The sequence below is a fragment of the Chiloscyllium plagiosum genome, chromosome 6 (assembly GCF_004010195.1).
Source record: "Chiloscyllium plagiosum isolate BGI_BamShark_2017 chromosome 6, ASM401019v2, whole genome shotgun sequence".
NCBI lineage: Eukaryota > Metazoa > Chordata > Chondrichthyes > Orectolobiformes > Hemiscylliidae > Chiloscyllium > Chiloscyllium plagiosum.
In genome coordinates this window covers 16,042,833-16,057,488 of record NC_057715.1, presented here as the reverse complement: position 1 = coordinate 16,057,488, position 14,656 = coordinate 16,042,833, and the positions used below count along the sequence as shown (strand labels likewise).

Genomic DNA, 14,656 nt, shown 5'->3' with positions numbered 1-14,656 from the left:
TCTTTACAGCCAATAACATACTTGTGGAGTGTAGTCACTGTTATAATGTAGAAAATGTGGCAGCCAATTCATGATTAGCAAGATCCACAAATTGCAATGTGATAATGATCATGCAGTCTGTTGTTACAATACTGATTGGACGATAAATATTAGATGGGACATCAGGTTTAACCACCCTGCTAGTCTTCAAAGTAGTGGCAATAGGATCTTTTATGTCCATCTGAGGGGGATGATGGGACGTTGGTTTCACATCTCATCAAAAGACATTGGTCTAATCTCGATCCTATATGAAGCAAGGCAGAGGTTGAATACTGCTCGCACTCTAGTCTCCATATAGGGACTTGAGAAGGTGTCAAAAAAAATTAGACTTACAAGGGTGACATGTGAGCTAATTCCTAAATGCAAATTGGCTCTAGAAAAGAGGAATGACCTAATTATGGTGGGATTTGATGGAGATATTTCCACCTGTGGGGGATCAGAATTACAGGGCCGTAAATGAGACAATCTGTAATATATCTAATATGAAATCCAGGAGAATTATCTTTACCCAGAGTGGTGAGAGCTTGGAACTCAATTACAGGGAGTGAGGGTACTGAATCAGAGGGTACATTTACAATTAAACAAGACCAACAAATGAGGGAAAATGGAAGAGAAGGTTATATTGATGGATTGGGAAGAAGATCATGTGGATCATTAACCACGGCATGCACCTGTTGGGCCAAATCGTCTGTTTTTCTACTGGACAATTCTGTTTAGCAAGGAACTTGATGACAGTGGTACCATTACTGCTTAGATTGTAGTTATGTTTAAAAACATTGGCAGTGCAAATTCCCGTGACTCTTTCAGTGGATGTCAGAATCTGTAAAGGACAGGTTATTTTCAGTATCCACCTAGCTCTGATATCATTCAGTAAGAAACACTGGCCGTTGAAACTGACACCATCTCGTGGAATGATTGAATTGATGAATTACTTACAAGTAAAGCAAAGTGTAACACAACCCATATTACACCAAGTGATGTCACTAACAGGTCATAACGATTCCGTCTACTTTGCCAGAAACCTGATGGTGACATGGCTGTGATCTTCATCGTTACCTGAAACAAACAAAAACGATCATCCTGTTCAAACACACATTCGGGGCAATTGTTCAGCTCAGAAACCTCTTCATAAAGTTTGCTTAAGGTGTACAGCTCAGAAAGAGACCATTCAGCACAGCTAGTTGATGCTGGTGTCAATGCTCCACATAAGCCTACCTCCACCCCTCTTTATTTCACCCTCACCTTATCCCACTATTCTTTTCTCCTCTTGGCTACTGTTCTATCTATTCCCCTCAATCATTTCTTGTGATCCTTGCTTTCTGGGTGAAGATGTCTTCCTAAATTCCCTGTAAGATTTAATAGCATAAACCTTTTGGATTCTCTGAGAGATTGGAATGAAAGCACCAATTATCCCATTTTAAAAAAGAGCACTGATGCATCTAATTGGATTTTCTTACTTGACAAGTATGTGCCATCATTGTGCAAGTGATAGAAATAATCATTAATGTAGATTATTTAAATAGACTTGATTTGTTTGAAAGGCAGCCTTGAACCACCACTTTAGTGAGAACTCTGGTCGTGCCTGGGACATTTGAACTGATCTCTGAAGTGCAAGGGATAAGAAACTAAAGTAAATGAGTTCACCAGGTTGCCAAATTTAATTCAGGAAAATCAATACTGAAGGACATGGCTTGAATATTAAGATTGTTTGTAGGTCCAGATGCAATTGATAGAGTACAGGAAGATGTTATTTTATTCCTTTACATCAGTCAGTGCAATAAATCCCCAATTGCTTGCCTTTTCAAATCGTATGATGAAAGTCAGCCATCTATCATTGTCCACCTGTCAACATTCAAGAAATTTCTAATAGAAAGTGGTGCAAAATTTCAGTCTCTTGTGGTTGTGATAAGATGTTCTAGCCTTTATCTTTTGGCTTATGACATAATCTCAGCTCTTCTAATGGATTATTATCTTGATACACTCTCTGGGGCATACATGCTGCAATTTATTGTGAAATGTAATTGCTCATCACTTTTTTTTGCCTGTGTTTTCATCCATATAAATCATTTTATGAATTCCCACTTTTGGAATTTTTCATGCCAGGGCTTTGCCTGTGGTGCTGACAACAAAACCATCAGCACCCACAGTCATTACTCCTCTGAAATTGACAGCAGGAGGCTGTACATGTGCAGAGTGGTGGGGAAACATGGACATTCACACTTTTCCAGAGGGTCCATTGTCAAGGTAACTCCATATGACAATTAGTGAGAAATCAATTGACAAAAGTCTCTCCTTATTACATTGTTAGTCTCTCTATAAAAACCCTTGATAAAGTTACACCTTATTGAATGTGATGTAAATGGGTTTTTAAGCAGCGTACTAACTTCATAACTACTTCTAAACACTTCACTTCAATTGGCTCCAATCTCTTTTTTAGACTTATGAATGTGAACTATTTTCACAATGATAAGTCACATTTAAAAATTTGTAAAAGTCTTTAGCTTCTATTTTAATCTATACATAACTACTTATTTAGAATTTTAAGTAGTAAAATGAAAAGTGAAAGCTATTCAGAGTTTTTAACATCCTGGTTTTCTGTCTGTGTGAATGCCTCCATGTGGGTGACTACCTGGTTTGTTCATATCATTGTTTAGACACCATGGAAGAGGAGATCCATACCACAGATCATTTAGATCTTTGTTGGCGTCTTTCTTCAAAGGCACCCATAAATACTATTGCTTTATTGCTGAATGTAAAATCCTGAACAATACTGCTAACTGCCTGAGCTTCAATCATTAACTGGATACTGCAATCTGGTAAGAATAATTCCCTGCCTTTGCATTTTCTCTGCAATTAGGACACCACCTCTAGCAGCAAAACTTGGAAATTCAGTTGTACATTTTCTAACCACTCATTAAAGATTGAAAAACCTTACATAGCCTTCTAAATTTTCATAATGTATTTCCACTGCACCACTGGAATGGTTTGAAAGCCACCTCATGTTTATCAATGTATGATTATCGTAAATATTCATATTAATGTTGAGCTTCTAGGACAAAATCATGACTTAAAAAGTTGGGAGTCAACTTTTACGTGAATAACATTTTGGTGAAGTTAAAATCCAGTGTCTCTCATCACCAACATATTGACAGTTTCTACAAACTGTCCCCCAGAAGTAGTGCAAAAGAAGTCAAAAGTACATGTGCAAATACAAGGAGGCGAACATTCACCTTCAATGATGTTGTTCTATGATTTTGATATTTAGATTTGCATCAGAGCAGGCTGGACTGCTTTTGCCCAAAATGTCAATTTTCCTGCTCTTTTTGGATGCTGCCTGACCTGCTGTGCTTTTCCAGTAACACACTCACGACTCTGATCTCCAGCATCTGCAGTCCTCACCTTTCTCCTAGTAGGTGAGATCAGATGGCTGGTTTGCAATAGTGATGCCAGCAGTGTTTGTTCAATTTACACACCAGTTGATGTTACCGTGAAGGCATCTCCTTCTCAATCTCTCCCCTCACCTGAGATGCAGTGACACTCAGGTTAAAGCACCACCAGTGAATTTACCTTTAGGTGTTGGGTACAAAGAGTTGGGGTATATCTGGTTATAAATCAAGGTTCAACCTATGAAAAATGAATAATTTTTGACCAAGATTCAGGGGTTGACTTTTACACTAAATCAATTATTGTTGTTGTTTATTTGAATCGAATGTTTGTAAGCTGTCATGTTTTGGGCTATTTTCCTTTGTAAACAGTTTTAATGAAGATGCTGAACATCTTTCTGTAGGTTTCAATTACAAGCAACCTCCCAACAGAGATGCTTCAGTGTCAAATTTTTCATCCTTAAAACTTCCAATTTCTAACATGTTATCCAAAATGAATGAATATTTTTTGTATTAATTTACCAACACCTTCTTTCTAAATCAGCAAAGAATAAAATGAAAAAAAATGTTAGGAAATTTAGATCTCATTAACGATTTGACCTTTATTTCTACTAAACATGAAATTGAAACTGAAAGTTTTCCAAATCTAGAAATGCCTCTAACAGAAAGAAAACTAATCAACATCAGGCATTGATATGGAGGTTAACCACTCTAATAACAAATAACAAATTGTGTAGGGTCTACTCGTGAGTAGTTAGCCATTTAGATTTTCATCAGACTGGTAAAAGATTTTGCACTCAACTTTCAAACAATGTCTAGTTATGCAAAATGTTACTGATTGCAAATTATTATAAGTACAAATTTGACTAACTGTTCTCCTTCAAGCAGAGAAGGTTTAAGGGTGATCTGAGTAAGGTGTTTAGGGCCAATAAATGATTAGACAAGGTAGATGGAGATAAACTCTTCTGTCTGTGGGTGGGATTCTAGAACAAATGGGCATAACCTTAAAATAAGAGCCTGGCTATTCACTGGTCATGTCAGGAAGTATTTCTTTAAATAAAGGAAAATGAGAAATTTGGTGTACACATTCTCAAAGATGCCAAAGTTGAGGGTCAATTGAAAACTGAACAACTGAGATTAGTAGTTTTTTTGCAGATTAACAATTAGAGAACTAACGTGGGTAGATGAAGTCAAGATACAGATCAGCTATGATCTCACTGAATGGCAAAACAGCCTGAAGTGGGTGAATGACCTTCTCCAATTCTTGTGTACCAGAATGTGGTTAGTCACTGCAGAACTCTCAACCTTTGTTCTGGTAATGTAAGCACATTATTTACATGGTTGGCCCAGTTCAGCTTTTGGTAAATGGAAACCACAAGCTGTAGACTGAGGCTATACAGGATGTTGCCTCCTGGTCTGGAGGGTTTAGTTATGAGGATTGTTTTCACTGGAAAGATGGAGGCTGAGAGGTGCTCTGATAGAGGTCTACAAAATGACGAGAGGCATAGATAGGTTGGATAGTCAGAGGCTTTTTCCAAGGGTGGAAAGGTCAAATACAAGAGGGCACCGGTTCAAAGTGAGAGGGGAAAGCTTAGGGGAGAATGTTTCACATAGAGGTGGTGGGTGCCTGGAACACACTGCCACTGGAGATGGTGGAAGCAGGTACATTGGCAATGGTTTAAGGTCTATCTTGATAGACACATGGACTGAGACAAACAATAGGATAAAAACCATGTGAGCACTAAGTAGTAGGTCTAAATAAGGATTGGGAATTAGTGCAGGCATGGTGGGTCAAAGGGTCTGTTCCTATGATGTATTGTATTGCCTTCTCTAAAAGTGTAAACTATCTTCTCAGGTCTTTTTATTTGCTGATGGGATGTGGGCATGGATGGTTGGCCGGCATTTATTGCCCATTCCCAGTTGCCCTTGAGAAGGTGCTGTTGAGCTACCTTGGGTTGATCCACAATGCCATTAGAGAGCAAATTCCAGGATTCTGACCCAGTGATGGTGAAGGAACAGCGATATATTTCCAAGTCAGGATGGTGAATGGCTTGGAGGGGAACTGGCAGGTGATGGTGTTCCAATGTAATTGCTGCCCTTGTCCTTCCAGGTGGAAGTGCTCATGGGTTTTGATGGCTCTGCCTAAGAAACTTTGGTGAATTTCTGCAGTGCATCTTGTATTCATTGCTGCTACTGAGCATTGGTGGTAGAGGGAGTAGATATTTGTGAATGTGTTGTCAATCAAGTGGGCTGCTGTGTCTTGAATAGTGTAAAGCATCCTGAGCGTTGTTGGAGCTGCACCCATCCAGACAAGTGGGGAGTATTCCATCATATTCCTGACTGTGCCTTGTGGATGGAGGATAGACTTTGGGAAGTCAGGAGGTGAGTCACTCACTGCAGGATTCTAAGCCTCTGACCTGCTCTTGTAGCCACTGTTTACAGAGTGTAGAAGAATAAGAGGTGATGTTATGGTTGCATATAAAATTCTTAGGGGTTTTGACAGTTTAAATGCTGAGTGGTTGTTTCTTTGGGCTTGAGAATCTAGAACTGTAATTCACAATTTTTGGATAATGGGTCAGTCATTTCAGACTGAGATGAGCAGAAATTGTTATTCAAAGGCTTGTGATTCTTTGGAATTCTTGACCCAGAGAAGATGTGGATGCTCTGTCGTTAAGTACAAGAGGGTTTTCAATAAAAAGGCAATAATAGGAGGTGGATTTGAGGTTCCAGGTCAATCATTGCTGTAGTTTTTGACAGTCCTTTAGAATCGAGGATGATTTCTATCAGGCTAGATAAGTCCTCACATGCCTGAGAAGCCCAGTTCTGATTTTATTGAATGTGGAGCAGGTTCATGGGGCTGAATGGCCTACTTCTACCCTTTTCCATATGTTCAAAGTGTTACAGCCAATGAAGTGCATCATTAAGTGTAGCTATTGTAGTAATGTGGGAAAATATAGCAGCCATTTAACACAATGTTCATCAAGATCCCACAATGAGGTAGATGAAATAAAGAAGTTCTAACAAAATGCCAGTGAAATGCCTTGTTATTCTCTCCTTAGACACCTGCAGATGTTTCCTGTGATTTTATTTCAGATTTCCAGTTTCCACTCTTGATTTGATATGATAAATGACCAGATATTTTGTTTTCATTCACATCAGTTGATGGATAAATGGGAACCCTTGACATGGGGGAGAATCCCAATTTTCTTCTTCAAAATAATGGACTGGGATCTTTTATATCTAACTGAGAGGGCAGACCAGGCTCTTTGTTTTACCGCGTATCTGAAAGGTATATCTGAACTTCAGTGGGATGTATGACTCCACTGAAAGAACATGTACCAATTTATTGAAGCTCCATGCTAAAAAAAGTTAACATATTCATCAAACTTTACATTCCTATTAATTTACTCTAACTGCAAAATTGCTGGAGGTTGATGTTGGTTTTTGATGTTAAATGAACTCTTCGCCCAACAACAAATGGATCCACACACAGTCATTACTCTTAAGACTGGAGATGAATGTGTATATATAGTTGGGGTGTTAATTGTATATTAATTATGTTTAATGGTGATGTGCATTAACTGGTGAAGCATTTAAATAAGTAAATAGGAACAATCTGAAACAATGGTGGTAGCATTGTGAAGTGCATGTTTGTAATGTGTATCTCTGTTAGTAAGTCCCTACAAAGATGTGTGTAAATATAGGCACCAGTTCTATCCTTCTATCCATGAGGCTTCTGGGAATATAGCACAAGAGAAGGAACTGCACCTTCTGTGCCATATGTAGGAATGGAAGTGTAGGCAAAATCCTGGAGGTGCCTTTGCAAATGACTCCCCCCTACACAAATCTCTCTCGTCAGGAAAGACAGAAGGAGAAGAACAGGAAATAGATTTCAGTTTCATTCCTGCATCATTCCAGGGTACACTCTTCATTTAAGCTATACATAGGGAAATAATGTTCAGGAAAAAAAGTAATTTGAAAAGTAAAAGCAGAACTGGGGGGGTCACATCAAGAGGAAAGTTATTGTCCTTAGTCCTTGATGACTTCACTTCATAAAAAGTAATTTCATATTGCAGTTATAGTCTGTCCTCATCATGACATTGCGCTATTCCCAGTACACACAGATATGTGCAGTATTGAAAACCATCAGTAGAAATAATAAGTTTTATCTATTTACAAATGAATTAAGAAAATCCATCTGCACATCTGAGTGTTTCATCTAAAATAAATAGGGCCATAACATTAATTTTTACAAGTGCTCCTCCACTGTAGTTATTGTCGAGGTTAAAATCTGTCTCAGTAAAAAGTGACCTTGTGCATAGGTAAAAGCAAGCTCCAACAGTGGCAGACAATTGAGGAAACATGGTAATGAACATTGCTATTACCTTAACTAAGCATCTAGCAGACAAGATGTTAAAGTACCAAAAATGTTACCTCAAGGACAAAAATAAAGGTGAAAATGACTGACATTGTCGCCAGAGGAACTGTAACAGGATTGTCAACGTCCCACTGTAAGAAAGAAACAACAAAGCAAATTCTTAGGTATGTAATATTTCATTGCATAAAGGTGGTATACAATTTTCAAGAAAATTATTTGTCCATTTGGTTGAATTTTACTGGGTGTCATGGTGCTACCTCACTGGCTTAAAGACAATGCATGGAGAGGAGCCCACCTACAGTTCCCACTTGTCTTCCTGTTTGTGGAGGAATTCCCTCCTTAGCTGCTGGCCAATCGGAAAACGGGCACCTTGGTAGACCCAACAGTGCTGACCCAGAGTAGTGGCCACAAATGAGACGACATGTGGAGCTACTAGATAGAGAAGCCCAGTAAGGCTGGGGTCAGAGGTCTTGGTTGGGGAGGCTGGGGGGAGCTGACAGGTATTAAAGGAGAGGGGTGATCTTGGTGAAACGTGTTGGGTACCTCTGATTGCTGCAGGTGGCCCCAACAGAGGGCATCTCCCCTCCCTCTCTGGCCTGCATAGCTTTCTACATGATGGTAGCTTCCCCATCCCATTGTGGTAGAGGCAGGATGAGCTCCTTAGATGGCAATTTATTGTACCAAAGATGGTTGGGCTGTCTGCGTTTCCCCTGGTCCCAGTAAAATTTCTGACCGATTGGGGTGGGTCAGGAGGTACTGGGAACATGAACTCCATCTGCAAACCCACCAACATGGAAGTGTAAAATCCATCCCATTGTGTCTACATTGTAAGGAGAAAAGGCCTGCATCTGTCACAAATGCAAGAATGTTTCAAAGCTCACTACAGCCAAGAAAGTACACACTTTCGAAATACCGTCACCGTCATAATGCAGGAAAGACAAAAGCTGACCGACGTACAGCCAACTCCCACCAATAGCAATGATTGGAAAATCTGTAGCTTTGTACATTTCTTATTGTCAGCCAAAGGATATGGTGCCACAGGCAAGGGCAGGCTTTACTGCTGTCCCTAATTGTCCATTGGGAAAATGGTAGACAGCCACCTTCAACGTGGAACTCCCTCCCTGTGGGTGGACAAGAGTTTGGCTACTCCTTCATGGTTGCTGGGTAAATGTAATTCCAATTTGGAATTTCCAAGTTGAAATTCCAAAAAGTCTGACATTGGTTGAGGAATAAATACAGTCAAGATTAGAGTGGTGCTGGAAAAGCTCAGCAGGTCAGGCAGCATCCGAGGAACAGGAAAATCAACGTTTCGGGCAAAAGCCCTTAATCAGGAATGCCCTTCCTGATGAAGGGCATTTGTCCGAAACATTGAGTTTTTTTTTTCTCCTGCACCTTGGATGCTGCCTGACCTACTGTCCTTTTCCAGCACCACTCTGGTTGAGGAATAAATAGTCAAGATTAGAGTGGTGCTGGAAAAGGACAGTAGGTCAGGCAGCATCCAAGGTGCAGGAAAATTGATGTTTCGGGGGTTTTTGCCTGAAATGTTGATTTTCATGTTCCTTGGATGCTGCCTGACCTGCTGAGCTTTTCCAGCATAACTAATATCCAGCATTTACAGTACCCACCTCTGCCTGAGGAATACATATGTTAACCCTTCAACAGTGAAGCATTCTTTCACTGCTGCATACGGCAGCCTAACATTCGTGCTCAGGCCTCCTGAACTCAACCTTTTGATGCATGACAGATATCAAACACAAGCTGCCCTGGCTATGAAGAACACATCTAGATGTAATACCACCTTGCTCTGTGTTCAGGTAGCTCTATCATACAACAGTTGTGTTCTTGTATGACCATGCACTACAGAATAATTGCGCTTTAGAAACAGCACTTGAAGTGTTGATGATGTAATTGCGTTACAGCCAACACATGTTTTAAAAGTTCGTGCTTTAGAAACAGTGTCCCCAATTTGTCATTTGTGTTACAGCGAAATCACGTTAATGAAATGCATATTATAGCAGAACAACCTGTACTTGGTGAGTTAAGACCATGCACTCCAGTAGCTCAAGCTCACGCAGATATATGAATGGAATGACACAGGGCTTATGCCTGAAAAGTTGATTCTCCTGGTCCTCAGATGCTGCCTGACCGGCTGTGCTTTTCCAGCACCATACTCTCGACTCAGACCTCACAGGATCATTGCTTCACAAACAATGTCAATTTCCAAAAAGAATAATAAATGGAACTTAACGCAAACACAATTAATTCCTGTCCATCATGTGATATACCTTCAATGAAAGCAGCACAGACTGGGCAAGGACGAGGACTGCGATACTTCTCTTGAAGAATGGGTGTTGAGTTATATCATACATTTTAGCTCTGAAGCCACCATTGTCTGAAAAGCAAAGTACAATAAAAAGAAAGTTATAAAAAGGCTTTTGACAAGATCTCACATGGCAAACTGGTTAAGAAGCTAAGCACCCATGCAGTCCAGGGTAATCTAGTAAATATTTTCCAAAACTGGTTTAGTGGCAGGAAGCAGAGGCCAGGTCAGACTTCTTCCTGTCCATCTTCATACGCATTCTCATCCCTGTGGAAAACTACATTCAATTCTGGTCTCCCTGCCGTAGAAAATATGTTATAGAGTCATAGAGATGTACAGCATGGAAACAGACCCTTCGGTCCAACCTGTCCATGCCGACCAGCTATCCCAATCCAATCTAGTCCCACCTGCCAGCACCCAGCCCATATCCCTCCAAACTCTTCCTATTCATATACCTATCCAAATGCCTCTTAAATGTTCCAATTGTACCAGCCTCCACCACTTCCTCGGCAGCTCATTCCATACACGTACCACCCTCTGTGTGAAAACATTGCCCCTTCGGTCTCTTTTATATCTTTCCCCTCTCACCCTAAACCTACGCTCTCTAGTTCTGGACTCCCCGACCCCAGGGAAAAGACTTTGTCTCTTTACCATATCCATGCCCCTCATAATTTTGTAAACCTCTATAAGGTCACCCCTCAGCCTCCGATGCTCCAGGGAAAACAGCCCCAGCCTGTTCAGCCTCTTTCTATAGCTCAAATCTTCCAACCCTGGCAACATCCTTGTAAATCTTTTCTGAACCCTTTCAAGTTTCACAACATCTTTCCGATAGGAAGGAGACCAGAAATGCATGCCATATTCCAACAGTGGCCTAGCCAATGTCCAGTACAGCGGCAACATGACCTCCCAACTCCTGTACTCAATATTGTTGTGAAACTTGAAAGGGTTTAGAGAAGATACACAAGGATGTTGACGGGGTTGGAGGGTTTGAGCTATGGGGATGGACTGCATAGACTGGGGCTATTTTTCCTGGAGTGTTGGAGGCTGCGGGATGATGTTATAGAGGTTTATAAAATCATGAGGGGCATGGGTAGGATACATAGAAAAAGTATTGTCCCTGGGATAGGAGAGTCCCAAAACTAGAGGGCTTAGGTTTAAGATGAGAGAGGAAAGATTTAAGTAGGCACCTCAGCGGCAACTTTTTCATGCAGAGGGTGGTACATGTATGGAATGAGCTGCCAGAGGAAATGGTGGAGGCTGGTGCAACTGCAACATTTAAAAGGCATCTGAATGGGTATATGAACAGGAAGGGTTTGGAGAGATATGGGCCAAATGCTGGCAAATGGGACTAAATTAATTTAGGATTCCTGATTGGTGTGGCGGAATTGGACTGAAGGGTCTGTTTCCATGCTGTACAGCCCTATGACTCTATGACACTCTCTGGGTCAGAAACGTTCTCCTCAATTCGCTATTGGATTTCTTAGTGACTATGTTATGCTGATGGCATCTAGTTTTTCTTTGCCTCACAAGTGGAAATATGAGGCTAGGTTTTCTGACGAGTGGAAACCTCCTGCAGATTCCCACTCTGTCCTTTATTATGAAACAAAAGAACACTGCATTTATGACAGGAGGTTCCGATCAGGGCCTTTGAGAAATTCTGAACTGCTCTTCCAATCTAACAGGTCACTGTTAGTACAGAACAGTCAGAGGAAGTCACATAACACTGCTTTCTTCACAGCTATCAGTGATGTATTCAGCAATTTAGCGGTCGAACATCACTGATAGTTACTTTAACAGCTCCTGTGAAAGGGTAAAGTCATTTTGAGATTAGAAAGTGAAGAAGGTAGAGTGCCAGATAGGTAGGGTGCCAGGTAGGTAAAGTGCGAAGTGGGTAGGGGATTGGGTGGTAATGGGGAGATGCCAGGAGGGTAGGGTGGTAGGTAAGTGATGGTAATTTTTAGGAAAAGTCAGGGGTGGATGGGTGATATCGGGTCAGGCCCAGGTAGTGGTGCCTGGGTTCGGGGGGTTGTTTCAGGTCCCGAGGTGTGAGTGTGGGAGGGGGTGGTGGTGGTGTGGGGGGATGACATCAGGTTCTGGTCTGGGGGTTGGATGGGGTTTGGTTGAAGGGTGGAGTGGAGTGCAATTTCTAAGGTTGTCATGACTGGGAGTTAAATATTTGGGGTATCAAACTATTTGGAAGGACAGGCAGGGAGGTGGTGTAGCTCTGATATTTAAAGATGACATCAGGGGAGTGCTGAGAGATGATATAGGTTCTATGGAGAAAAATGTTGAATCAATGTGAGTGGAAATTAGAAACAGTAAGGGGAGAAGTTCATTGATAGACGCAGTCTATAGGCCACCAAATAACAACATCATGGTGGGATGAGCAATAAACAAAGAAATAACTATTACAAGTAGAAAAAATATGGCAATTATAAGTGCTATTTTAATGTACATATTGAATGGTCAAACCAAGTCAGCCTTGAGGAGGAGTCCATACAATGTAACCGCGGTTGTTTCTTCGAACAGTATGCAATGGAACCTATGAGGAAGCAAGCTAACCTAGATCTGATCCTGTGTGATGAGACAGGAATAACTGATGATCTCTTTGTTAGGGATCATTTTGGAAGGAGCAATCACAATTTGGTTGAATTTAAAATACAGATGGAGGGTGAGAAGGTAAAATCCACTTATGCGACTACAATGGGATGAGGGAAGAGTTGGCTTAGAGTTGACTGGGAGCAAAGACTACATGGGGGAAAACTGAGGAACAGTGGAGGACTTTCAAAGTGATTTTTTACACTGCTCAGCAAAAGTATATACCAGTGAAGAGGAAAGACTGTAGGAAAAGGGATAATCAGCCATGGATATCTAAGGTAATAAAGGAAAATATAAAATTGAAAGCAAATTCATACAAAGTGGTCAAGATTTGTGGGAAATCAGGGGATTGGAAAAACTTTAAAGGTCAACAGTAAGCCACGAGAAAAGCTATAAAGAAAATGAGCTATAATTTGGATTTTGGAAAAGATGGATTATGACAGATGATTTGGAGTTAGGGGCCAAGGATAGTTTGGCAAAGTTCACAGACATCACTAAAATTAGTGGTGGAGCAAAGTGTGCAGAGGAAACGGAAAGTCTGCAGAGGGATATAGATAGGTTAAGTGATTGGGCAAGAGTTTGGTAGATGGAATACAATGTTGGTAAACATGAAGTCATCCATTTTTGTAGGAATATCAATAAAATGGACTATTATGTAAATGGTGAAAAATTGCAGCATGCTGCTGTGCAGAGGGATCTGCATGTCTCTGTGCATGAATCACAAAAAGTTGGTTTGCAGATGCAGCAGGTAATTAAGAAGACAATTAGAATACTGTCCTTCATTGCTAGAGGGATGGAGTTTAAAGACAAGGAGGTTATGCTGCAGCTGTGTGGGGTGCTGGTGTGGTCACACCTGGAGGAGTGTGTACAATTTTGGTCTCCTTACTTGAGAAAGGATGTCCTGGCACTGGAAGGGGTGCACAGAAGGTTCACTGGGTTGATTTTGGAATTGAGAGGATTGGCTTATGAGGAGAGATTGCATAGACTGGGACTATATTCATTGGAATTTAGAAGAATGAGGGAGTATCTTATAGAAACATAAAATTATGAAGGGTATAGATAAGGTAGAATCAGGGAGGTTGTTTCCATTGGTGGATGAAACTGGAACTAGGCAGCATGGCTTCAAAATAAGGGGCAGCAGATTTAGAACGGAGTTGAGGAAGAACTTCTTCATCCAAAGGGTTGTGAATCTGTGGAGTTCCCTGCCCAGTGAAGCAGTTGAGGGTACCTTGTTGAATATTTTTAAGGCAAAGATAGATAGATTTTTGAACACTAAAGGAATTAAGGCTTATAGTGAGATGGCAGATAAGTGGAGCTGAGTCCATGAAAAGGTCAGCCATGATCTTATTGTATGGCGGAGCAAGCTCGATGGGCCGGACGGCCTACTCCTGCTCCTAGTTCTTATGTTCTTTTGTTAATGGGGAGGATGAAGTTATGTTAGTGGTCGTGTTTTTTTGTTTATTCATTCACCATATGTGGGCCATGTTGGTTAGGCTAGCATTTAGTGCCCATCCCTATTTGCCCAAAGGAAAGCTAAGAAGCGGTCATATTTCTGTGGGTCTGGAGTCTCATGTAGTCCAGACCAGGTAAGGATAGTGGTTTCCTTCCCGAAGAGGCATTTGTGAAGCAACTGGGTTTTTCTGACAATTGTTAATAGATTCGTGATCATCATTTAGACTCATAATTCCACATATTTATTGAATTCGAATTTCACCATCTGCTATGGATTTGAACCCAGGTCCCCAGAACATTACCTGGTCACCACTAGGTGTGCAGGTGTGTCTGTGTAGCTGTGTTGGTGTGCGTGTAGGTGTGCCTGTGTGTGTTGTGTGTGTGTGCGTGTGCGTAGGTGTGTGTGTGTCAGTATGTTGGTATGTGCATGTATGTGTGTAGGTGTGTTGTGTGTGTCAGTGAGTGTGTGTGTCTGTGTGTGAGTGT

General features: G+C 41.0%; 1 protein-coding gene across 5 annotated transcripts in view; it reads right to left on the bottom strand.

Annotated features, from left to right (window-relative positions):
* nalcn (sodium leak channel, non-selective) overlaps nt 1-14,656 on the bottom strand; it is a 284,414-nt gene that overhangs the window by 26,774 nt on the left and 242,984 nt on the right. For all 5 annotated transcript variants that reach the window (XM_043691273.1, XM_043691274.1, XM_043691275.1 and 2 more), the window contains 3 exons: nt 10,086-10,192; nt 7,857-7,931; nt 976-1,095 (listed from right to left, as the gene is read on the bottom strand). In XM_043691273.1, the coding sequence (XP_043547208.1) occupies nt 976-1,095; nt 7,857-7,931; nt 10,086-10,192 (302 nt within the window). The remainder of the gene's footprint in view (nt 1-975; nt 1,096-7,856; nt 7,932-10,085; nt 10,193-14,656) is intronic.